Here is a 27,512-nt window from a genome sequence, read left to right on the forward strand (position 1 = left end):
CTCCCCCTCCCCCTCCTCATCTTCTTCCCCTTCCTCTTCCTCCCCCTCCTTCTTTTTCTTTTTTGAGCAATTTACACAGCAAATTTTCACTGTGATTCAGTAATCACCGACTTAAAGATTCAGAAATTTTAAGGGAAAAAAATGATCAGTTAGGTATGTAGTGCACAAATGTCGAGACATTCTTTCTTAAAAAGAGACATTTTTATGAATTCTGGCTAGAACTCCTCTTTCAAAATGAAACGGGGGATTGAGGTTTCCTTTGTGATTTAAGTTAAAGTGATAATTCTTGCTGTCTTACTTTTCACTCATTATATGATGTCTTAGGTTTGAATTATTCTAAATTTTCTAGATGCCTCTTTTATTCCCTGAGTCACTTTGTTAGTATGTAAAATACTACTTTGTCAATCTAGATGAAATATAAGAGAATATCTGTATGGATCTTCTGGTAAGAAAGGATTTTTTAAAATGACACACGAAGTGCACAAGCCCTAAAGGCAAAGAAAATGTTGATATATTCAACTATGTTATAGTTTAAAATTTTCTCTAACAAAGGAAAAGGGAAAAGACAAGCCCGTGGCAACAGGCTGGCTAAAGGCCTCTGTAAGTACAGAGAAAACCATAGGATTATTTCCCTATCTTGAGTGTCTTTTCCCCTTCTGATCAGCTGGTCGCCGACAGTGTTTGCCCACTTCAGTGAATCAGACCTACAGCTTGCAAAATCTTTCCTTGCTTTATTTTGTCCATTGCTAATGTCAGAAAGGTAAATAGCTTCCCTTCAAATAAATTACTGTTCCATCCACATGGAAGACTAAAAATGTCCATTCGCTTGGGAAAGGGGCCTTCATAATTTGTTCACATTGGCTGCTATCTGAATCCCGAAGGCTGTCATTTGTAAAGTACACTTCTGTGTGGTTTTGTAGGCCTCCTGGCACCACTGAGATAGGCTCAGAGATTAATATCTCTTCCCTCTTGTCTTGTTGAATGAAAAGGAGAATATATGTATTGTCTTCTTTTGAACAACCGCTGCTTTGGAGAGTTAAACCCCTGCTTTGCATTCTACTGCTCTTTAACCTCTCCTTTTCCTAAACACAGTATCCAAGTTTCAGTGTATCTGGCGCCTAAGCCTCATTTACAGGACACTGTTGATCTGGACTCTGCGACTTGACAGTGTTTGAAGATGGAAGGTATTCAGGCACTGATAAACTTTCCGAGGCCACATACTTGTGTATGTGTATAACATTCTGCTCTAAACTGAAGACCCATGAATCTATTTTTTTTAAAGATTTCTAGGCTGAAGTTTTTTCCAGAACATGCCTAAACGTCCAGTTATTGCCATCACCTCTCTGTCAATCTGTCAGTTAAATAGTGGGTAGGGCAGTTACACCACACATGTGAAATGCTCTTCCTCCTTATTTTCACCCTGCTTGCTAATTTGACAGGTACTTCTTTCTAAATGTGCCTTACAATAGTCATCCGGTTTTTACTCCTTTACTGTCTCCTGTGTTTTCCCCAGTGGAAAAATCAAAATTATTTAAAAGCATAATGAAGAGGATTTAAGCTACTTTAAGAAGAATAATTATTATCTCTCCTAGGGGAAAATGCACAACAATATAAAACATCTTAACACTTCAATTCCTTACTGTGACTGGTGACTGTTCTCTGCACCTTCCTTTGCAGCCTGTGGTGGGATGTACAACTCGTCCACGGGGATCATCACGAGTCCTTCCTCCTCAGAGAACAAATACCCAAACAACATCTACTGCCTGTATAAGATCTTCGTCAGAAACAACGACAGAGTGGTTCTTCTCAAGTGAGGCCAATTTCTTTTCTCAGAAAAAAAAAAAAATACTTTCAGCTTTGTTTGTTCGCAGAGAAGCTGTTCCTTTACTGACGGAGAGCCCTGATTCCTTCCTGCAGTGTTCTAGAAGGCAACTCAAAGGAAGGGTGGGGAGGGACTCCTGCATGTCAGGAGAACCTGGGAAATCCTCCTCCCCGCATGCAAGCCAAGGGTGATGAATGGGAAAGCAGGCTTCCCGCCCCCTACAAAGCTATAACTTGCCAGCCATGAAAGGGGGCTTCGTATGCCAGGTTATCAGGTTCTAAGCCCATCTGAAGATCAGAGAGGGTAGCCAGGGCTAGAGGAAACAATCAGCACTTTTGGGCATTTATTATGCTTTGAGGAACACTTTCCTTCCTTGTCGTCTGCTGCCCTTAAACAGCCCTGCGAGGTGTGCGTGTACCTCCCCTTTTACCAACGAGAAAGCTGGGGCTCAGGGAGGGTCCCATCCCTTCTAAAGTAGCACACGCTTACATGACAAGTCGCAGTCTCAATCTGGGTGTAGTGTCCTCCAATATCCATGACCCAGTTATTTCCCCATGCCATCTCTCCAAGATAAATTCTCTGCTGAGAAACTGACTTTCAGCCATGCATCAGAGCACCTGTGAACCGGGGCCGTAGAGATACGTTGCACCCTTGGTAAATTCTCCCTCTAATTCTTTGTGATCCAGATGAGAGGGATGAAGGGGATGCAGCTCCCTGTTCTCCAGGGAGATGGGGGTCAAGACTGCTTTGGCCTAAACGGCACATTTCTAACCCTTGTGTCTCAGTGACACACGACACTTGGCAGAGCATTCAGAGAGAGATGTAAGTTAGCTGTCACACCAGTCACTTAAGACCCAGCATGGTTTTGTTCATTTTTTTTTTCTGCCACTAGTTTTATATGTCCGTATCTTTCATAGGAAGCACGTTCTCTCATAGTCCTGCTTTTAAAGTTATCATCTACTCGCGCTAGATACCATAGGTTGGTTTTCCCGTATTGTTGCAGTCAGTTTTGCTATGAACTCTCATTTTAAAAGAGAAAAATGAGGCTGTCAGCCCAAGGGTGAAGCTATAATTCTAAAACCAGCCTTTCTTCCGTGCTATTATTCTAACATTCTTCCCACAAGTAAGAAATGGGTAATAGTGCCACTTTATCTCACAAAATAACAAGGGAGGAACAAGTGCCATATTTTGGAGGTATAAATGAGTTCAGCTTGTCAAAACATGGTCTCGAGTAGACTTGAACATGTCATAAACTGCTGATTTGTTGACGCATTGGACTGTATCGCATTCGACTTTACATGATCAGCTCCTATGGCAGTTTTTGGTATACAGTATGTAGTTACTCAGAATATGTTAGCTAAACTTTTGAACTCATCACTGAGGTAGTGTCTTACATATAATATTTACTACCAAGTAAAGCTTAGATGTTCTGCTTTCAGTTTTTGCCTTGTGTGTGTGTTTAATCACAATAACCAAGGAATTCAATAGGCATTCAAAGGAGAGCATCAATATTAACAAAATATATTTCACAGGTTCCATAATTTTGATGTGGCTCCCTCCGCCTTCTGCTCCAATGACTTCCTGGCAATTTATGATGGGTCTAACATCAGTGATCCCCTTCTTGGCAAATTCTGTGGTTCCAAGCTTCCTCCCGTTATTAAGAGCAGCAGTAATAGCATGCTTCTGGTGTTCAAGACTGATTCTGTTCAGACGGCAAGAGGCTGGAGGACTGATTTCCATCAGACATTAGGTAAGAATTTAGGTCATGAAAATGAGGATATAAGTGGTGGATGAGGTCCCGTGGGTAACTTGTTGGGTGGTGGTACCTTAGTCTAAGACACGAGGGAGAAATGTTATAGTGTCTGGTATTTTAAGCTGGAGGACGTGTCCAATATTGAAATGGAAATACCGAAAAGGTTGCTGAAGCTTGCAGAGCAGTTTGGGCAGGACACAGTAGTGGCAAGTAAAGCTAGGTGTGAGTTCAAATTGAAAATAACACCCCAGTTTATTCCTACTGCATGGGAGAGATAATTATCTACACCAGATTAGCTCAGAAGTTCAAACCATTTAAAATAAAAGGCAATCAGTTCTGTGTTTAATTATACTAATAGCATCAATGGCATAATTTATATTTTACTCCAGAGGATGTTTTGATTCATCCATTTGAATATCAATGTGATTAATGTTCTAAAATTGAACAGCTCCCCAAACAAATCTCACACGCTGAAGACTCAGAAGGATCTGAGCTCTTTCTTACAATTATGATTCTGACTCACCTTTCCAATTCTCTGTGTGTCCCCCGCCCCATGGTGTTTGAATAATCCTCATCTCTCGGAGATAAAAGCGGAATTTAGCTGAAACTTCTTTACAGTTGACATGTTCTCTTGTGTGCATTTCTTGAAGAAGTAACCAGGCATGTATGCTTCCGAGGCTCCCCCTAAACTTCAGACACCTCAACAACTGTGTCAGAAAATCACTTTACCACCTACCCTCCTTAGCTATCTCAACAAGAACGTGAAAGTAAGTCACATGGACAGAGAGAATGTGTGGCCTAAATAAAATGGTGTAGTCGATACAAAACACAGAAAACTATTCTGTGAAGAAATTAACTTTTCTTGGGAGATTTTTTTGTGCATGAAAGAGCTCATCCATTCTTGCCTTTAGCACAGACTTTAGAATCAGATGGTATAGTATATTTGCATTTGTTCTGCTACTACCTACTTTTAAATTTTCTTTGTCCTAATCTGCGCTCATTGGAATAGCTGTCTGGAAACTGTCCACACCACTGCTGTCTGCCCAAAGCTCCCTAAGTTACTAGGGATTCTTGAGCCTTATTAAATTAATATGGCCTTCTGAGCTACAAAGGAGACGTTTTTAGACTTACTGTGATTTTACTGAACTGAAGAAACACAGAGGGAAAAATTGTACACTGTCAGGGCCATTGTCCTGCATGAGTCATTGAACACTTACAGTAAATTACTGTTTTCCTCTGGTCTCAGTAGAGAAAAGGTTCAAGTGGAGAGTGCAGAAATGGAATTTCATTGCTTGCCAGCCTTGTGCTACCACGGTGTTCCCTGAGGAGGACTTTTGCCTCTTTATCTTCTGTAAAAATGACATCAGCCACTTGGAAAGACTTTACAAATTTGATCTTTCCTGATAAGGTTTTAATGAAAACCTACATATTACATTTTTTGTGTAGTTTTTTGAAGTTTTTCAAGCTCATGCATATAAGTTTTCTGAATAGTCTAAATAACTTTCACATTTGTTTTTATGTCACTGTTTGTGGTGAGGAAAAGAGAAGCAGCAACCAAAGTAGCTTTAATTCTAGGGATTCTAGAAATCTCTTGGTTACAGATCTGGATTTTTAGAGACTCCGAGTGGGCTAGTAGCATACACCATGTTCCTCTGTCCTATCCGTTGGAACCTTCCCTGTGTTTCCTATCTGGGGAGAGAAACTGAATTTGTGGATCTGGCAGAGAATTTTCATTTCTGACGCTTAAGTTTGCCTGAAAAATGACATCTTCACTGAGTAATAATCAGTGTGAAAAGAAGGCCTTTGTAGTCTGACATTTTCAGTTAGTTGTGTGTTAACTAAATTCGTAAAGTACAGTCTTGCAACGTTTCTGCTTAGATTATATTCTTGGCGATAATTTATGTATATCTGCTTTAATTTTCCAGAATCCAGGAGACTCCGTTTTACATAATTAGGTGACTATTAGATAAATTTCTCCTTATACATTTGAATTGCTGGCGGGTCTTAAAGAATGGGAGAGAAATATCCCCTGCTTGTGAATCACTAAATATGTAGTGAAGTTGAGACTCTTCCTCTCATGGGATTTCTGCTGTCTGAGCCCAAGTGTAGGGCATAAGTTGAGGGGAAGCTAAGCAAGCAATGCTCAAAAGCTAATGTATGACCATAAGATAAATTCGCCTTCTCGTGTTTCCCCTGTACATCAGCACTACATAGATAATCAACCCCAAACGACTGACAACCAGCGATTGATCATACTGAGCTTCAGGGCTCTCCAAAACTCTGAAATTATCTCTGAATCTGAGTGTTTCTCTGGACCAGTTCGTGGCTGTTATTAGATCGCCAGTGGCTCTGCAGTCCCATAAGTTTAACCCTTGGTTCTGTAGATTTGGCTGGAGCAGCCTGCTCTATAGGGCAGAACTGATGCTTAGAAGCATCCTTGATTCTAGTAACTTCTGCTAGTCTAGTTTCAGCCTTTGCTTACTAGCAGGGTCTGCTTTGGCTGTGACGTGGCTTATGTGTCTCAGATGAAGCACTTCACATTTGCAAAGGTGTTTTTAAGCATCACAGCCTCAACTTCTTGTTATTACATTGGTCGCCTGCCAGAGCGTTGCTCCGTTAGTCTTCACTACATGCATTTACTGTATAGTGCCATTGTCATTTCATTTTTCTCTAAAATAATGCATCCTGTAGCACTTCAGCAAAATTTCAGCGTAGAAAAATGCACTTGGCTCAAATATGTTTTTAGCATTTAAATCAGTGAGCTGCCGAGGAGAGAGTGAGGGGTGCCCCCCTGCAGGAATCCCTATCCTGGAAAGACCAGGTCCTGTCCCTGGAGAAGGCACCCATATCAGGAACATGTGACATCAGTGGTGAAGACTTGACCCAAAGCCCTCGGCACCCCCATCACCCCAGTTTATACACTGAGGACGAGGGTGTCTACTGTCTTCCTCTGTCAGGCTGTCACACGGACAATGAGTGAGATGGCTTTAAGGTCAGACTCAAAGCCTTTGCTATGAAACAAAGCAAAAATAGCAACACGCAGGTCTAACAAGGACAGAATTAATCATAGTCTGACAGAGGTAGAAATGTAGCCAGTTGGGAAGAGGAGTAGACCAGGCTTCAGGTGGCTGTTCTCCATCTCATTGAAAATGTCATGTTTGGTGATATGGCTTCGAGTCCTGTAACGTTTCTGTGCTCATTGTTTTATCCACTAACACAGATTCATTTGAAATATTACCACTTTCTGTCTATAATATTAGCACTTTCTGTAGATAATTCCTATAAAGTACTCGGCTGTCAAGAGGAAGATTCTTTGTTGGAAAGTAATAGTAAAGTCCCAATGTTTTATAAGGCTCCTAGGATTGACCCACCCCAAAGGCAGAGGGTACTTGGGGTGGTGGTGGCTGGGACTGTCACTCAGTCTCCTCAAGAGCATTTCAGGCTACAGTGACTTCTTCTTCCTTCTCACTTTACACTTTGCCCTGACACTTGACCATTAAGTCCTAAAGTACATTTTACAACTTATATCTGAAATCAAAAACTGAATTCTGATTAAATCCTGAGGTCCTGCAGATACGTCATGTATAATTTTTACTCCATCTATATAGGCCGTATGAGTAAATTAAAGAATAAATGAATTAACCATGCCTGCTTCAAAAGGATATTGTATTATAATACATATATATTGTATATATTATATCATATCGAGGTTTAACTCATTCTTAAAATTTAATCACAGTTCATATGGTGGAGCTCTTACATAGATAAGGAAATTGAATAACTTTCATTCAGACCAGGATAATGGATCAGACTCATTATTTGGGTCATGTGTGCTTTTAGTCTCTGGATTTCTGCCTGTCACCTTACCTCTGGAAAATATCTCTCAAACATAATAAAGGAAAAGAGTTGGAGAGGTAGGTATAAGTGGAGGGAGTTCAAAGGGCTCACTTCCAAGAGCTTACAGTATAAGAAGAGGAAAGAAAAGACAGAAAGCTGAAGAGTGTGTGGCCACAAATATGAAAAACATGGTCTCAACAATGAGAAAACCTAACGCATCATTGTCAGACTTCAGCTTCCAGTACAATTTAAATTTCACAGTTTTAGTGTTAAGTCTAATCTTTGAGAGGAGTTCTGAAATTCCTTAGCTAAACAAGATAAGAACAAACTTCAAAACATGTACGTATGTATGTATGTCTATAGACTTCTCTTAGCAGCCTGGTATAAACTCCTAATCCCCATGACTTTTGGAAACATAAGTGAAATGAGGTGGTTAATTATCACCAAATAATTTGATAAATCACGCTCACGTAACTCTCAGGTTAGCAACAATAAGAGTATTAGTCAAAAGTAATGAAGGGATGTTATTTGTCTGCTTTCTTAATGCTCTTTGCTCTCTCTGATGAAGTCTGACAATGAGATGAGCTGAAACTGTAAACCTGTTTAAAGAAAACTGGACTAAGCTTATTTCTGCCCTTTCATAGCCTGGTGACTTTCACTTTTGATTCGACTTCCCTTGAGGCGTGATGCCAGAGACAAAGTTATCTGTAGGTTGCTCTGTGTGGGTTTTATTGAAAAGGTTTTTCCGCTTAGTTTAAAATGTGAGAATGGGTTAAGGAAACCAACAAATGCTTAGTTCACCAAACCCTCACAAAAGGAAGTAGACTGGAGTTACCTTCCAAATCAACGAGAAGGAAGGGGAGGTTTTTAATAAACATACTCTAATATCAGAGTCTATGTCCCTGAGGAAGACCAGATTGCTGCCCCGGGTCTGGAAGGGTCAGGTTGTCCTCGGGAAAATAAACCAGAAGGCGTGGTGGACACAAAGCTGAGTGATAAAACGGAGTTAATGGCAGAATATAAGATAACAGTTTGAAAAGCACTCCAGGGAACAGGAGCTGAGAAGCAATTATTCTGCATGACTAAGCCACACCAGCCCTTCTCAAAATGCCATCCAGTTTTGTCTTGGAAAGCTGGGTGTTTTGGGTTAAATCTTTTGTATCCATAGGTTCCCTAAAATGCTGATCTTTTTTACTCAGACTAGCTTGGCATTGATGCAGTATTCCCAGAAACATAAAATCAAAATCCATTCAGTCAGCAGTAACAACGTTAACGTTCTCTTTTGTTATAAAGGAATTTTTGAGAAATAAAACAAGGTTAGCATTATGGAACTCTGTCTTTCTCTTTGTTCTGACACATGAAAAGTCTGTTAACTTTGTGCAGTCACTTTATGTTCTGCTCACTGTCAGGCAAAGGCCTGTCACCAAGTCCTGGGACACAATAATAAGGAATGCCTGGCACCAGCTGTCACCTCCGTGCCATCTGTAGCACAAGCATCCACTCCTTACAACTGGCCCAGGAGGCAGGAGGTGACCATCTTACGTAGAAGGAAATAAGAATTTAAGGTATGAAGCAATTTGTTTGTGGTCGAGGGATTCGGAAAGGTTAAAAAAAAAACAAAAAAACAACAACAAGCCTTGACCCAGGTTTGACTTGTCTGCAAGCTCACGCTTTTCCTTATCAGCCTGTTTTGTCTTTAGAGCAATCAATAAAAAGACCCAGGGATGAGAAGAGACCACGGGGACTCGTTTCCTGAAACGTGAGGAGTTACGGCTTTCCTTTCCCTTCAGAGCAGAGCTGTTTCTCTCCGTGTGCTTCATCTTATTTAACACCACCTGCTTTGTAAGCACAGTGCACTATTTGTGCTGAGTCCCGGTGGTATAATTAATAATTGTTACTATAGCATTCGGTATGCTTCCTCCTTCCCATAAAAAAGGAAGAACACTCTGAGAAGCTGCAGTAGAAGGATTTTGAGTTCAAACCCAGCTCAGGCAACTTAGTAACTTGGGCAGCTTAGACCTTGTCTCAAAATTTAAAAAGCAGAAAGGGCTGGGAATGTAGCTCAGTGCAAAGGCCCTGGGTTCAATCCCCTCAGTACTGCAAAAAACAACAAAAAAGGAAAAACTATTTTATATAAATGACAGTGTCTGTGGTAGAATAATTATGTATTTACAGTACATGTCCTATTTATAATATGACTAGTATGCAACCTTTTCCTATTTATATCCACATAGGTATATTTTATAACATTTACACGCTCCTCATAATATAGTTATCAAATATTTAAATAATAGTTTGCTTATAAGTCTATAGTTTCATAGCTATGTATTGTAATACAAGTATATCTTTATAAATAAAATAAATATATAGTGTGCATATAATGCACACATATGTGCAAAACCCTACTATCATCATGGCATTGTTGACAGACAAATGATACATCGGTCTTGCTGGCTTTGTGTAGCATGGTGGTACAGAGCTAGCACAGCTGTTGGGAGTAACATTGGGTTGGAACATCAGGGTAACAGGCCTCTGCATGGCAAAAAAACTCTGTGCCTCCAGACTATCACCTCCAACATAGCAAAACCCCTTACCAACACAGTGCGGCAACTTATTCCAGTGGTGTAATGTACTGGTCACATCGCTCCGTTTGCACATTGGGGAACCGAGTCGCAAAGAAATCAGATGACTTTTCAGGCTCATTTAGCAGTTCTTCAGACATAGGAAAATAATCCCTGTCCCTGTTAAGTAGTGCTACCAGCCGAGTAATAACAGTGGAAGTAGCAGTAACACAGTGTGCACACTAACACATCAATAGCAACGATAAACCGTTCCATTTCCTTGTTTAAATTATTTAACAATAGTGAATACTTGGCCTGATTTTGTAAATTCCACCTCTTTTTTATTTCAAAATGTAAAACATGTGACCACTAAGTAGACCTGACTATTATCAAAAATGTATTGTCAAGACGTTGGATAACTTTTGATTTTGCAATTGTCAGTATTTTAAGTAAAGTCGTATTTCTCTCTCTCTCTCTCTCTCTCTCTCTCTCTCTCTCTCTCTCTCTCTCTCTTTTGGTACTGGGGATCAAACTCAGGTCCTTGTGCTGCGAGGCAAGTGGTAGAACCACTGAGCTAAATCCCCGGCCCAAAGTCATATTTCTTTGAAGTAGTGTTCACACAAATTTCACAAGTTAATGAAATCTAATACTCAGATTAAATTTTCTAAAGTAACAGACTTAACATCATTTATTGTCAGAAACTTTTAGCTAAAGAAAATTTTTCCTATTATAAAGCTACCCCCTTGGACAAGGTTTCAGATCTTTTGGTGAAACGTTTATTGTTATTCTTCTGAATCTCTGCCTAATGAATCAAATATGTCATAAAAGCCAAATAAATTAGCTTTCAAAATAGGCTAATATAGGGCCAGAGATTTAGCTCAGCGGTTCGGTGGGCCGCCTTGCAAGCCCAAGGACCCGAGTATTAGGCGAGGACCTAATATTTAGGCACTGAAAAGCTACTTTGTTTACATCTACCTATACAAATATATTACGATCGAAAACTACTATGGATGTTCCGATTCTTTTAAAGTTTATGATAGTAAAAGGCACACTGCCAGTAATCTGCCTCGAGATACCCTCAGTTACAACAACGTGTCCCGTCGTTTTTGCCATTTTCTGAAGCAGTTCTGGAAGTCCTCCTTGCTGGGTGTCTTAGTCGCTGTCTTGTGGCTGCCTTGATGCCCGGAATCAATTCAGAACCTTTACCTTTCGTGGCTATCTTGACTTTGGGGAAGATCCAGAAGTTGCACAATGCCAGATCTAGTGAATAAGGTGGATGTGGATTGTAATGCTTTTACCAACCTGCCTTTCCGTTGGGTGGCACTCAGCGGCAGCATTCACCGCACACGTACACACACGTGCACACATATGTATGCTTATAATATAGCAACTTTATAAATCAAAAGTAGATTTAATTAAAATGATTCTCTTATAAACAGACTAGAACACAAGATTCATCTAAGAAGAACTATTTATATTTCCTATTTATTCTTTCACTGTTTATTCAACAGTATTCACCAGCTCCTAACAGGTAATGAGCCTTCCTTTGAGGAGGTACAGGTGAATCCAGCAAGTTCAGATCCTTAATAGGCTCATTCAAGGAGAGATATCAAGACGTAATTGTAAATTCAAAATTTAAAAAGCTTTTAATAGAATTGTGTGAAAGGCACAGGAACCTTATAGATAGTGTGAGTTCTGAATTCACTGTGGATTATAACATCATGTTAAGAGTATACGCTTTGGAGCATCACATCGTTGAATTGCTTTTAGCACTGGTGTAAAAAAAATAAGGGGAATATTTGTCTGGGTCTGTTTCTGCGTTCTTTATTCTGTTCCGTTGATCTGTATACCTAACTCTGCACCATTATCGCGGTGTCTCGATTACCATAGCCACAGGGTGAGCCTTGCACTCAGGTAGAGTGATTCTCCCACATTATTTTTCATTGTCAAGGTTGTTTTAGTTATTTGAAGTCCTGTGCCATTCCACATACATTTTAAAATAACTATTTTAGGGCCGGGGATTTAGCTCAGTGGTTCCGCCGCCTTCCTCACAAGCGCAAGGACCTGAGTTTGATCCCTGGTACAAAAAATAATAATAAAAATAAAATAAAATAACTGTTTTGTGCTATGGTTTTGATATTAAACTCATGCATGATGTGGAGAGAATAGAAAGATTAACTATGATGATTTTCCAACCCATGAATACATAGATATCTGTCAGTTTGTTTAGGTCTTCTGTGATTTCTTTCATCATTTTGTAATTTTCAGTACATTGATCCTCTTGTAAGCTCCCTTAAATATACACCTAAGTATTTGATTATAGCCGGCATTGTGTTTTCAGTTTTGGTGTCCACATTTTCACTGTTATTGATTTTTATAAAATGTCTCATGTCCTGAGGTTTTACAGAACTCATTACTTCTAAGAATATTTCTATAGATTCCTCGGAACCTTCTACATCAATCCTTCATCTACAGGTAGTGACAGTATTGGTTTTTCCTTTCCAGTCTTTATATTATTTTATTATTTTATCTTGACCATTACTGGTAAGAATTTTAATACTGTGCTGACTCATAGTGGTAAAAAAGAGGTATCCTTATCTTGTTCCTAATTTTAGGGAAAGAGTCTTTAGTTTCCTACCATGAAGTATAATTCTAGCTGTAAGTTTTTGTAGATGCACTTATCAAATTGAGAAATTTTCCTTTTATTTCTAAACTGAAGAAAGGTTTTAGTAGGCATGTGTGTTAGATTTTGTTAAATCCTTTTTAACATTATGGTATGTATCAATTTGGAGAGGACAGACAACTTTCGGCTTCATCATTTTTTTTTTTTAAGTTTCAAAATTGGAAAGAATGGTTCTCATTAAATTCCTTGGGACTCACTGCATACATAGGATCTTTTCAATGATATATAAATAGCACAAAATAAGCTAAGAGAAAACAATGAAACTCTCCTTTCCCTACGTCCTTTTGGAGATACTCTTTGACTAGCAGTGGGTTTACTGCAGTGTAGACCATCAGTGGTTCACCCGTGACATAGTGAGACTGCCTGGGAACTGCAGCCAGCCTCACAGAGAGGATTGTATAACATGTGTCAGTAGCTCAGGAAAAAGATTCAAATTCAACTTTCCAAGTGTAGATATTACAGAATGTGTATAGCCTTCGTACCACCTTAAAGTCTGAAAGTCATGAGCTGAACCATTGTAAGTCAGGCGCCTGTACTTTCTGTTGTTCTTTTTCTTTTGAATATCGCTACTGACTAGCTGCTGAAATTAACTATTTTTTTTAGTACTTTTCCTTTCTTTTAATATTTTAATGGTGTGCTTCCCAAACACTACCAGTCTAAATGCCCAAAGGTAAAGTAGGCTGGATTTCAAATTAGGGTCTCTAAAGTGAGTCCAGTTGTGTGAAGTTATTAAACAAAACAAAGAAATGACACACAGCATTATGCACACAATTCAGATTTTTTTCTTGTGTTACATGAACGTTTTCCTAAAGTATTGCACATATTTGAGGCTAGGGAGAATAATAAATTTTACCTTTGAAGAAAAAGCCAACACAGGGTTATGGAAACTAGTTGAATTTTTCAAATGAACTCAGTGCTTTGGAGCAACTGTGTACCACAGGTTTGAAAGTGAAGTAAGGTTTACTGAAAGCAAGACTTATGAAGCTCTGGCCCACAACCCTGAGAGGTTGTGGTGAAGCTATCACGGTGTGCTCCCAGGTCCCTGATGTATTTGGACTCTGTATCCAGGGCCTTTCTGCTGCGTCCTCAGCTATAGCCTGTAGCCACAGAGGCCACTGCTTATCCGTGGGTCCCGCTGAGCATCACCACCTCGTAGTACTGACCTGCACACACGTGGAGATGTCACCCCACAAAGCTCGGTAAAATGTCAGCTACATGCAGTGTCAGCCGCAAAAATGTCAGTTCTCAAAATAACTTCACTCCCCTAAAGCTTTCAAGATGTTTTCTTTTAGATAATACTTCTGCCTTTATCAGATGAAGGCTGGATTGTGCTTCACTCTGAAGTTTAATCATTGAAGGGAAATAATTTGAGATTCAGTTACTGATTTTTAATTAGGCCGATCTGGACCTGGATCTCACTGCTTAGTATGGATCTGATTCCAGTAGTTCTCCAGCCAAAACATTTTCTTTCTCCAAAGAAACAGCTCTTTTGACTGAAATGTTTCCAATTTAGAGAAGGAGGTTAGAGTGACATTTGTTCTCAGGCACAAGGTGTGTCACTGGAGACGGACTCTGACACAGCCTAACCGATGAAGGCAGGTGCTGATGGATGAGACCTGTCTGGATGGCAGAAAAATGTGCCCAGTGGGCAAGATGATGGATTTACAGTGCTCCACGTATCAAGGTTAGAATGTGTCATGCCATTAAAAAGGGCAATTTCAAAACATCCATACAGACACGTACACACATTTTATATATGGACCCATTTTTAAAATTTATTTTTATTTTTATTTTATTTTATTTTTTTGATACTGGGGATGGGACTCAGGATATATGGATTCATTTTTATAGTCACAGACTCCTCTTTTCTTCCCTTTATATCCTGCTACCATTAAAATACCAACATAGCAATGTGGCGATAGCACTTTTTTGGCTACACCTTCCTTTTCTTAATATTGATCTTTATATTTCTGCAGTGTATACTTACATTTCCATTTTGTCGTGAGAGGATCCGAAGCGCAGAGCAGTTTTATTATGTTTAAACCCTAACTTGAAGGACTTAGGGAGATTACATTTCCTGCACCCTAAAACATCTGCTCAAATAACATTTTTTCTTCAGTTATTTGACTTTCTTGGCAGGCTCACCCAAAGATAATGTTAGTCCTATGTCTTCTTTCCTCCATGTGTATACGAATATGAATTAAGCTTTGTGGTCTTCTCCAGTTTGATGAGTCAGACCAGGTATTTGTGTGTGTGTGTGTGTGTTCATTTGCTGTTGCCAAAATGTGCTGAACACGAGCTGTTCCAAAACCCAGTGGAGGCTCTGCACATTTGCTGCCCGTTGGCTCTCAGGTCAGACTTGAGGTTTGACAGTGTTTACAGTGCATACTTGCTGCCAAGATCCAAGTGCAGCAACACAGCATCCCCTCATGTGGAGAGGATCCTCGACTGTTGCCTGATAAACACTTGGCCTGAGGTGGTGATAGGCTCCAGGCCTCGGGATTTGACTTTGGAATCAGTAATGGCCTCAAGACACGCACAGTGAAAGCAGAATGGGCATGAATTACTTTGAGCACCAATTTAACCCCCATTCCTACTCTGTCTGTTTTGAGCTTACTTTTTTCTGTTTTTTTTTTAACTGTTTATAAGCTCTTCTTTCTACCTCATTTCAGAGACACCTGCTGAGACTGTGGAAAGGAAAAAATGGAGTCCAGTAATCTGAGGATTTGTTCCATACCCTTCCATCGTAGGCCGTTTGATTATCTTTAGCAGATTCTTGGCTCCCTTTCATATTTTCATTCTGCATTACAAATTTTTGTAGTTCAAAGTAGACGCTTGTGTCCTGTAAAGTTCTTCTTCTTCTTCAGTTTTCTCCCTCCTCTGATTCTGGAAAGGAAAAAAAAAAAAATCAGATCTAAGGTATAATGTACCACAAGCCAGACTGGAATGTTAAATTCTTCTTGGCCACTTTCTATCAAACAATTTGAATAAAAACTTTGCTGGGAGCCAGTTTTCTTGGAGGGTTTGGGTAAATCTTCATAAACTCAGTTTTCAGGCTGGCAGTGTTCATAAAAGCGGAAGATAGAGGTAAAATATACTCACTCTTTCCGCCAGTTTTATGATGCAAAATACTTGATTTCGTATAAAATTGGATTTTCAAGGTTGGAAAGCCTTCAATAAAATCACATGAGCAGTTCCAAAACTGCACATAGGGCCAAATGTGGCTCCTCTCTCTTCTAGGTAATTATCTGTGAGTGATAAGGAAGTGACGCAGGTTGGGAGGGGAGTGGAGAGGGAAGGAAGGGAGGGCCAAGGCGAGGTGGAAATAAGTCCTGCTCGAGCCTGCGGGTGCTCCTGGGTGCACCGTGGAAAGCGTCCATAAAGTGCGACAGAAAATAGAAACTATGCCCTCCTCATCTGTGCTAACACTGCTGCTGCTCTGTCCACATAGCGATGTGTCTCTGTGTTGACAGGACCGCAGCACGGATGTGGGGGTTACCTGACAGTTTCCAACAGTACCTTTGTCTCTCCTGATTGGGATTCAAATGGACACTACGACGCGCGCTTGAACTGCGTATGGTTCATCACTGCGCCTGTGAACAAAGTAATAAAACTCACCTTCAGCACGTTCCTTCTGGAGGACGAAACTTCTGTGCGGAGCTGCGCGTATGATTATGTGAAGGTAAGATTGTTGGATTAAAACAGGAACTACCAGCCCCAGGTTAACATAGTGTATTCCAGGCCGTAACATAATAAGAAGCCTTGGAAATGGTGAGTACTGTTGCTTTTTATAACAATGTATTCTTCAATGATGCAACGTATAATATTGCTGAGGGCATTTTCTCGCATCAAGCTACTCTTCCATATAGATAACTCAAAAATTGTGTGGCTCCTAAATTAACTTTAAGATTCAGGGTGTACTTCCTTGATGCCTTGTCAAAAGGTCATCTGTGAAAAGACTGGTTGTATGGAGAGAGGTACTCAAAGGACCTCTGGCAAATCCTAAAATAAATGACAAGTCTGTCAAGAATAATCACCCTCAACTTGTCCATTTATTAAGTTTATGTAGACTGGTTTTTCATATTACCTTTAAATATTAAAAATATCTTTGTTCCTAAGTCCCATTAAATGTAAGCTGTGAACCTTTCTGTTCGATTTTAAAATAATTTCTAGCATTAAGTTATTGTAGCTTTCAGACTATATGAATTTGGATTATGAATGTTTAAGTAGTAGCGGCCACTTAATGCTGCACTCTCAGGGGAGAATTAACAATGTGAATCCAACATGAATTTTTTAGGATAATCAATACTTAAATGCTAACTAATGTATTAGACACAAGCTTGAAGCACTATGCAAGTTTAAAGGGAAGGGAAGTTAAGGACAGCCTGGTATGATCAAGAAAGACTTCACAGGGTGAGGGAAAACTTACTCAAATTAAGAGAGAATTCAAGGCATGGTAGACAGAAAGAAGGGCACAGAAGTTCAAACGTGCATATTTTTAAAGAATGAGGAGGCTGGCTTCATTGGAGCAAAATGCTAATAGATTAAGTAGAGGTAATGGCACCTAACAGAAAAAAACCTAGGTTACAAAGGATCTTAAAAGTCAAATGAATGAATTTCGATTTTAAGCGGCTGAAAGCAAGGAGTGGCTGAAGGTTTTGCATCCAGTGAGTATGTGGACTCCAAACTCAGGTGGGGCAGGAAGGAGAGGACTCCTGGACAGGACACAGTAGGCCTAGGTGAGAAGTGAGGCAAAGTATGACAGCTCGGTGGTCTTCAATTTTAAAGACATTGGTTTTTAAAGAAAGGAAAAGTCCTGGGTGGAAGAAACATTGAAGCAATCGACTATATATCTGTTATATTACTGCGATAAGCACTGCGTTCAGGACATCAGGAAAACATGAGCGCTGTTGGGAGTCAGGGTTTCAGTGACTGCAAAACAGACCACGAGATTGCTCTGGGCAGAGAAGGGACAGAGTCCCCAGGGGACACAGACATTACCACGACCAGAGGGAGACAGCAACCTCATGGGAGAAGGAAGAGTGCTTCCTCAGACAGCATGGAGCTAGCCCTGCGCCCTCCCTAGCTTCCAGGAAGGCAACTGGAGAGGCCAACAGCAGCAAGGGGAACAGATGAGAAGTGAGAACCAGGGATACTGTACTGTGGTGTTGCTGAAGTGGAGGGAAAGACTCCTCCAAGGATGGGTGGTCAGTGCCATTAAATTGCAAATTACTGGCCAAGGAAGGTTAAAGTGAAAATGACAACCATTTTAATAAAATACTGGGACAGAAGCCAGATGCGAGGGAGAGACTGGAAATAATAGGCAATGTCAGAGACCTAAATGGCCAGAATTGCCCCAAGCTGATTTTTGAGACCTCAAGAGTTCCCCTGCTCTTACGGAGAGGAACCAAGCTCTGGAGACAGATAGTATGAGGACTCGAAGCCCTGATTTGTTACCAGACAAATTTCTTAATCTCCCTGATTCTTCGTCTTTCCATCTACTTAAAAGGAATCATATAAGAGAACCTTCTTTGCAAGACTGGAGGATTTTAAAAAATGCACATGACAGTATTTATGACTGTGCCTGACATAATTTGTTAACAAGTTTATTTCCCTTTTTTCCCTCCTTTGAGCAAATCCAAATGGGCACAGAGGCTGTGGAATGTCTCTTTCTTAAACTATTGAAGATAGTTAATGCACATAAAAATTATTATAAACTTAGGCTCGGTGTACGATATCTTACAAGGGTTGTGATCTTACAAGAAGAGCTGATTGATTTACTCTCCATCACTGTGAGTGTGGTTCGATATGTTGTAGAGCTGCTTGTGATCATCCGAATTTCCTCAAGTCATCTAGGACAGAAATATCAAAAGCAAGCAGCTCATTTCTAGCTTTGAAACAAACATTGTTGATTCCCCTAAAAATTTGTTTAGATTGACTTTTGTTTTTCCTCTTGGGAAAGCAGTTTCCCTCTGCTGGCAACTTTTCCCACTTCTGCTAACAGACCAAACCACAGCTCTTGGGAGATGAAGTGTGGAGATACCCTTATTACCGAGTCTCGGTGATAAATGGGACATTGGATCCCTTTTAAATTGCTTCTTAGACATTATAATAAAATCACTCTGTAGAAAAGCTAGATTAATTCCACTCTGTGGTAGATATGCAAGGCCTATCGTGCCAATTCCATTATTTATTCATGTTTCTGTCACTGTTGTTTTGAAGGGGTTGGCTTAGAGAATAAGTCACGCATACTGAATGGTGCATTTCATTGAGTGTTTTCTATTGAAATCGACATCACATCCGTTTCACGGAGGTCTTTGGCAGTTGTTGTACCTGGCAGTGGAGATGTGGAGAGTTAAGGACACATCTCCAGGAGTCAGAGCTTCTCAAGGAGCTATCAAACCATGAGGAGACTGATGTATAAGAAGATGTGTTATTATACAACATGACGAAAATGGCAAATATAAACAATTTAGAAAAGTTGAGTGGTGGAGGATCTCACTGACTTCATTTTGAGGCTCACAAAGGGTTACCTAGATGGGATGCCCAGTGGGGTTTTGCAAATTAAATGGAAGCCTCTTCCCTTTCTTACCTTCCACGAATGCAGTAGAACATCACAAAAGCATGATTCTTGAGGGAGGCTGGCCACCAAAAATAAGGAAAAAAAGAGTGGCTCTTCACTACATAATGTCATGTATTTGACACCAAATTCCTTATCTGTTCAGTCACTCCTGTGGTGAGGAGTGAAGAGATGGCTGAGAGGGGCCGGGAGTGTGACTCTGATTTCTGGGAAGCATGGTGGCAGCGGTGAGGAGATGGCCCCCTCCCAATATTTCCCAGCATTCCCTCAACCCAGTATTTCCCAGAATTCCCTCAATCAAATCAGTGCCCCATTTGTAGCCAGTATTTTATAATGCTTCTTTTCCAATCTGATGTGAAAATTTCTATATTAACTGGTGGGATTCAGCAGTGTGGTTTCTAAACAGTAAGTGCCAAATTTACCCTCAAAATACTGTTTCAATGCCAGTATAAATGCAAAGAATGCTACATTTCTGTAAAACATTCCCTACGGACTGGTACTGATTGCACTGAAAACCTCTGTCTTAACCCGCTGGCTTCACCATTTGATCTGTGGTCAACCACGGGGAGGAGGGGCCAGCTGTCTTTGGGTAGAAGACCAGTAGGCCATGCAGGCATTGAATTCCTGTGAGGCAGTGCTACTATTCCTTTCTTCTTTTCTTCCTTCTTCCATTAAATAAAAGTTGATGTAAGCCTACTTTATTCCAGACATTTCTCTGAGCACAGGAATAAAGCATTAAGGTTTTTCAGACATCCTGATGCAGTTTAGATATTTAATGTCCCCCAAAGGCTCATGTGTCAAAAGCTCAGTGCCCAGCCCAGACATGAGTGGGAGGTTGTGGAACCTTTAGGAGGTGGGGCCTAATGGAAGGAAGTTAGGTCATTGGGGATGTAGCAGGTTGTAATCATTGCTGCTGTGATGCTCTTCCTGAGACCAATGGGACTAACAAGTTTTATTCCAGAAAGTTATGAAATGAATCAGAGTCTAGCCCCTTACCTATATTCTCTTTCTCTTACCAAATTATGCTCCTGCATGTTGTCCAGCAGACCCTATCAGAGGTTGTGCAGTAAGATAAAAAAGTTCAAAAAGATGCCTTTCACAGTGGTACATGCTTATAATGCCAACCACTTGGGAGAATTGCAAGTCTGAGGCCAACCTGGGCTACTTAGTGAGACCCCCGTATAAAAATAAAAAGTGCTGGGGAGATAGCTTGTTGGTAGTTTTCTACTGAAAAGGAAAATCATGAAAGAGACCAAGAGATGAGAGAGAAGACAAAGGGACATAAAAAGAATCGTGGTATGTGCATGTACCAACTCCCTACACTGAAGGGTATCATTATGTATTGCAAACATGTACTAAGAAAAATAAGAAGAGGCAAGGTTGAGATACTCGAATAAGAATACAAAACATTCTCCTAATACTAAATTCCCTGGGAAAGATTAAATAATAAAAGCCTAAGGGAGTTAATGTCTGCAGTTATTGTTAGTTTTGAAAACAATTAAATTCTCATTTCAAAGTCTGTTGCTCTTGTGCATTACAAGTTTATAGGAATTAAAATCCAAAAGTTTCCTTTTCATTTCTTCAACTGTTCCACTTAATGGGTGGGTAATGAACAGGATCTTGTAGTAGCTGGAGTCCACAGAGGCTGATTTCCACTAAATTATTGACTCAACCCCTTTAGGATTCTAAGTAGATTCTAATACTATTTAAGAGATTTAAAAGTTGAGAAAACAGAAAATTCTCTTCAGCACTGGCCCACATCTACAAGATTTAGAGTGTGACTCAAGCCCCAGGCCTAAAGCAGGTATCCCAGGAAGCACAGGCTGCCGGAAGACAGACAGTATGCAGCTGCGCATGACCGTGCGGGTCCTGAGGACACCACGGATGTCCTGGTCCTTATCTGGTCCCCTGCCCAGCACCCTACAGGCACCGCCTGCAGCAGTCGGTAGAGCAACTTTGCCAAAGGTCCGCGGTAGAGATTTGGGGCTGGCAGACAACAGGAGAGTCCTGGCTTTTACTACACAGCAGTCTGGGAACCTAGGTCTGTTTTCTGGAGGCCACTAGCTATTTCAGCTCCACTGGGAGAAATCTCATTGTGGCCACGAATGAAGGACTGGAAAGATAGCACAGGGCAGGGCAGGTGTGCAGGTCCCTTCTACCCAGTCCCGGCTTCTCCCTCAGACTTTCTTCCATGTGGACCACTTAGCTACTTAAAACCCAAGTCAGGTCCTAGAACTCTTGTAGGGCGAGATTGAAGATGCTTGGCATGAGATGGGTGGAACTTCACAGCCTGTCCAGTGCCTTCCCCCCAGTCCTGCTTTCTCATCTTTGGTCCTATCTCGCTGTGCAGCCCGTGTGTCCCTGGCCTCGACCCCAGGTTCCCTCTGGCTGGTTCCTCTTCTCTTTTGTACGTCTGAAAGGTCTCTGCTTATATTCCAGGACCAATTCAAATGTCTTTGTGAAGGTGTGGAGTCTCCTGATTCCCTCATCTTCACAGTGTTTCCATTCTTTTATGGTAGCACTTTCCCCCATTTTTACATGGCTCACACACACACACACACGTGTGTGTGTGTGTGTGTGTGTGTGTGTGTGTGTGTGTAATGTCTTTATCCGCCTTTCCTCTCACTGACCTATGGGCACCTTGAAGGTACAGAAAGTGCTTTGTACCTCCTAGCATCTAGCTTTGAGGTCTGTCACACAACATACCTTAATGGTACATGGAATAAAAATGCTCGCTCATGTGATTGTGATCATGAAAACAGCAGTGATCCTAATGAAACTTTAACTTGTTTACCACAAAAATTCCATTACCTCCAACTTGGCAAATATCCTCTTCTGTGAAATTATGAGGCTCCATTCCAGAATTCTTGTCTCTTCTGGCTCGAAAGTAGCTGAAATTGTTTAAGTAGGAGAGACACTGCCATCTAGTGGTAAATTTATTTCACTTTTCATTTTGAAATGACTTTAACTGTTCCTATTTGATATAATCCTAGCATTTTGAAGTAATGTCGGCGATCATGGTTGTTATGAAGAACACCATAGCTATGTTATGACTTCACTGTTTCTAAGTACACAAACATAGACAGTTATTTTAGAAGAACAATGAAGATTACTCGGAGAAAAACTTTATTTTCTAGTAGAGTCTTGGAAAGTGATCCAGGCCCCCACTATTTCTGCTGGCAGTGGTTCTGGGTGCTGGAGGCATCACTGAATAATCCAGTCCTTCCATCTGTGGGACTTACTTTCTTATTGAGAGGGACACCAGAAAAAGCACATAAGCCCCCGGCCTAAAGCAGGTATCCTGGGAAACATAGGCTTCCAGGAGACAATTTGAGTGTAATAAAATAAAGCCGGGTGATGTGAGGGGAGGTCAGCACTGGCTATGGTGGGCCTCTGAGGAGAGTTGACCCATGACCCATGACCCATGGCCCATGATCCATGACCCATGACCCATGACCCATGAACGCCATAGCATTTCAAGAGCTGTGCAGTGACAACTGTTAGCAAGTGCAGAGGCTGTGGGCTGGGGAGCCCCGGGGCTGGAGGGCTGTCTGGAAGCAGAGAAAGGGTGGTCTGAGAGGAGGCACAGGCCAGATCGGATGGGGCTTACAAGGAGGGAGAGTCTACAATGACTGCAAGATGGATCTGCTGGAACATTTTAGGGAGAACAAGAGTGCATTCTGAATTAAGGTCCCAAACCCCCGGCCGCACTGTGTTATCTTTAGGTAAAGGGTGACACTGGTAACGGTGGAGATGGTGACCTCTGAGATACGTGTTAAAGGTTGGAGAGAATGAATGTGTTACTCAAGAGGGAGGGGTGATAGGAATGAAGCTTGAGTGAAATATTAAGCTTGAGCCATTTATGGAGCCAAAGAAGACTTGAGAAGACCGTTTGTGGAGGAGGGGATTGAATGTGCAGGCAATCCTCAAACTCCTGTGTTGATGTTCACAGCAGGGCCTTTAGGAAGTGCTGAGTTCCGATGAGGTCATGGCGGGGCGTCCCCGATGGGATTAGCATGTTTCTAAGGAGAAGGAGGGAGAGGGGAGCTGCCATACCCCTGCTCCCCCTGCACACGGTGCCTGTCCCCTGTCACGATGCAGCAGGAGGACAGCTTGACTTAGGACTCCCAGCCTCCAGAACTGTGAGAACTACATTTATTTACAAATCACCCAATCTGGGATATTCTGCTGTTGCCACACAATGCAGACTAAGACAGGTGCACAGGAGGGGAGAGGAATCAAAGTACTATTCACTTACGAGGTATTGAGCGTCTAGGTGCCAGGCATTCTTGTAAAGTCTGGGGACATTGCAATGAACAGGACAGACAGGAATCTGTCCTTCTGTGGAACTTGCATTCTCTTCAGAGAAGACAGTAAAAGAAACAGGTCACATACATGGCACTGCAAAATGTCATGTGTGCCCTCAAGAAAAATCAGGCGGGAAGGGAAACAAGGCACGTCAGGAGAGCTGACCTAGGGAAGCCCTTCCCGGGTCAGTGACCCGGAGTAAAGACCGCAGGGACGGTGGGAGGACAGAGGGATTGGGACCCAGGCAAAGAGAACAGCAAAGTCATAGCCGGAAAACAGGATGGCACCTGGGTTGATCGAGGAGCAGACGGAACAATGCTGTGACAGTTAGAAATGAGCCCAGAAGGATCAGGGTGAGGAGGAGAACAGGTTCTCGTTAAGTCCTGGTGGCCACTGTCATGGTATCAGCTTTTGTTTTGAGAGGACAGGAAAGAGATCTGTGCAGACTGTGCAGAGCTGTAACTTGGCCTGGCTACTGTTTTAACGATAGTGAGTGTCTGGCTGATGCTTTGCGAACAGAATAGAGGGACAAGAGTAGAACTGGGGAGCACCATAAAGACTCTTTGGTGATCATCCAGGCAAGGGTTCCGAGTGGCTTGGACCAGAGAGGGGATGGAGTAGAGAGGCAGCGAGCCGCCAGCCTGAGGACCCTCGTGACACATCATTCCCAAAGAGGAAAAAAAGCATTAGGCATCATACCGGGTTTGTACTGAGAATCTGTATCGTGTCATCGATCCGATCACAATTCTGTTCCTAAGTCACGACTAGCTGTCAGAACGCCAGTGTGAACATCCTTAGCCGGGATCTTCGGTGGGTAATGGAGAACTCATGAGCTCATTTTCTTTTCAGCTGTACGATGGGGACAGCGCAGATGATGACTTGGTAGGAACATATTGTGGTTCCACAGCACCTGCTCCTTTTATTTCTTCCGGTAACTTCCTTACAGTTCAGTTTGTCACTGACCTAAGTACCGAAAGAGAAGGATTCAATGCTACATATACTTTCCTGGACAGTAAGTAAATTGACACTTTCTATGTTATGAAATACAAAAGGTTTTCTGTACTAAAACAAGAATGGCATTTTTATTATAGCTAAACTCAATGTTAATTACTAAATTATATCTTAGTTGATCCCTACACACATTTTATTAACTGTTTAATCCTCAGTATAAATTCGGTGCAATCCTTAGTCAAAAAAAGTATACTTAAACACTTGATTGAATGCTCTAACTCTGTCCCCTTTGGGCCAGGAGGTCAGAACTTATATAGAGACTGCGATGAGACATGAGTTAAATATCTCCTACATTGTTTCCCTCCTCCCTTCTCAGGGCCTTGTGGTGGAACATATAATGCAACTTGGATTCCACAAAATGTGTCATCACCCCACGTACTCGACCCCAGCTTTCCACTTTTCACCTGTACCTGGGTCATTGTAGCACCGCGACATGAGCAAGTCAAGATAACCGTGTGGGAATTACAGCTACCACTGGAAGACTGTGCCCAGAGCTACTTAGAGTTTCAAGACTCACCAGAGGTAACCACGACAGAATGGTGACAATCATAAGCAGTGTCCTTTTCGCTCATGTTTGTAAAACACTTGACCTAGTTAAGGCATAGTAAATAAACCCTCCGAGTCCCTTCCCTCATTATACTTTTCAACCATCTACAACACCCTCCATTGGGGCATACAGAGAAGTGTACATTTGGTCTTGTGGGACTGGAGCTTTCAAGCCTTCAGATGTCTGCAAGTTACCTGGGCATCTTGTTAAAAATGCACACTCTGACCCTGATTCCCCAGCCTAGTACCCATAAATCTGGATTTTTGATCGGCATCTCTAGGGTTCTGGCAACAACATCACGGATGGGCCCCATGTCTGTAGTTAGTGGGATCTGTGTGTAAGGTGCATTGAACGGGCCTGCGTGCAGCATGGGACAATCAGCCCATGAGGGTTCAGTCCAGCAGGATGATAGTCATGGTAATATAATAAGGGGAGAGAAAGAGGGGACGGAGAAGAGAAAGAGAGAAAGACCTCCTCTGATTCAAAGAGAGGAAAAAGAAGAAAATCTTAATTTCTCCTTGGGCAGGTTGTTGAAAAGACAATCAGGACATGAAAACACGATGTTAACCTGAGGCCTAGAAAATTGTGTACAGTCATTACATGGACAGATGATTGACAGTGAGAACAATGAGGTTACCTGGGAAATTATGTAACCTGAGGGCTCGGCTTGGCACATCCTGGGGGACACCTGGGGCGTGGCTGTCCTGCTCATTCGGAGAAAGTCATGTTCAAACCCAGGTGTGCTGTCAGTATGAATCCCACCAGTCACCTTCCGAGTTCTCAAGCTCTTCCTCACGACACAGCTGGGCTTGCCTGGTTCTCACACATCCCTGTCTGGGAGGAAGAGAAAACTCCAGTTTGTCCGGCTCCCGTGTGCAGGCTTCTGAGCAGATACCAAATGCGCTAAGCTTTATGCAAATCTTAGACCCTGGAATCAGTCTTGAGCTCCCACAGTGGTACAGGTGCTTGGTTATCATCATTCTGCAGGCTAGGAGTTTTCAGGACAAAACTCGTCCCCAGGGGCAACCTCAGCAGGAACTTACAGCCAGGTGGACATGACCCTTGGGGTTGAAGCTCTTTCAATTTCCCATTGGTTCATACAGCTGAGACAGCACAGATGGGGCAGACCCCTCAGCCAGGCGCAAAAATGCCATGTATGGGACATAAGGCCACTGGGAACATGGCAGCAGCTGGACTAGCCTCAAATAAGACCAGTATTTGTCATGAATGAATAAACAAAGGAAACAACAAAGCATTTGGTTTGAGTAGGGAGGAAAGAGAAAAACTAATGGGTGGGCTGGGAGGAACTGGCAGCCTCAAGCTATCCAAGAGTAGAAAGAGAACCAAAGCAGGAAGATTGTGAAGGGATTGTGCGGGGTGGGCAGTAGAGAGGGGTGAGATGGATGGAGGTGGATAGAAGGCTGGCCTTGGGGGAGGCAAGCACAGAAAGTGGAGGTGAACGTACTGGGATTGAGAAGCTCAAAGTGAAGGTGTTTAATGGTCTGTCTATAAAAACTCGAACCTCTGTGGGCTTAGAAAGGAAACCAGACACCATTACTAGGACCTAAAGCATCACGAGTCTGTAATAAATGAAAATGTACAGTCAAGAGAAAATAAGTAAAAATGCTGGGAGGCCTCAGGGGGCGTCCTTGGCCACTCGCGGAGACCCACCTAGGAAGAGAAGCTGTGTGGGCACGGAGAGCCCACCATTCCTCAGTGAGTTGTGGGCAGGAAAAAGGACCCGGGTGCACCCAAGACTACAGAACGGAAGGGCTGGGGACGGAGGCGGGGTGGGTAACAGCGCCGCTCATGTTCAGAGGATACCGCAAAGTTAGGACGGGGACCAGCAGCAGGACGTGGGACGGAGTGGTGAAGCAGGGATAGAGCCGGGCCCTCGGCTGCACGAGAACAGGGAGCAGAGACACAGACTCTGGTGGGCGTTGGTGTTGCACAGGCATAGGTGGCATTTGGCTGTGCTTGTGCCGGCTTTTGAGAGGGAATGAGGGCTGCCCAAGTGCGAGAGAGGGTGCCTCGTTCCAGGCACCAGCTGTTCCTGGGGTTCACGGCGTTGCCAAAGCCTCCATATGGACTTGCGGCTGGGACGGGGGAGTGGTCCTGAGCTAGCCTTCCCGGCTTCAGACTAGGGAAAGAATGCAGGAGGGGACTTGCAGCACGGCTCTGCTCCTTGGCTGTGCTGTGGTACAATGGGGCAGAGGCTGTCGCCTGCAAGGAGACGCCCCCCTACGGTTCCAGCAGAAACGTTGTCCCCTCTCTGGCCCTGTGGGAAGGAGGCATATTCACAGGGCCATCGCAGGGCCAACACTGAGGCCTGTTGCAGAGTCCTTCCAGTGCTAGAGATAGTTCCCATGCTTCTCTGTGCAGTTTGCCAAGGCCGGGGCCATCCTCTCCT

At 42.3% G+C, this 27,512-nt stretch overlaps 1 protein-coding gene across 1 annotated transcript in view; it reads left to right on the top strand.

Moving 5' to 3' along the window:
• Positions 1-27,512, top strand: part of Cubn (cubilin) — a 263,953-nt gene that overhangs the window by 226,283 nt on the left and 10,158 nt on the right. The window contains exons 58-62 of the mRNA XM_010607108.3: positions 1,678-1,810; positions 3,355-3,572; positions 16,130-16,338; positions 24,394-24,556; positions 24,872-25,077. Of these exons, the coding sequence (XP_010605410.1) occupies positions 1,678-1,810; positions 3,355-3,572; positions 16,130-16,338; positions 24,394-24,556; positions 24,872-25,077 (929 nt within the window). The remainder of the gene's footprint in view (positions 1-1,677; positions 1,811-3,354; positions 3,573-16,129; positions 16,339-24,393; positions 24,557-24,871; positions 25,078-27,512) is intronic.

This window comes from Fukomys damarensis, unplaced genomic scaffold (assembly GCF_012274545.1).
Source record: "Fukomys damarensis isolate Sample0158 unplaced genomic scaffold, DMR_v1.0_HiC HiC_scaffold_37, whole genome shotgun sequence".
NCBI lineage: Eukaryota > Metazoa > Chordata > Mammalia > Rodentia > Bathyergidae > Fukomys > Fukomys damarensis.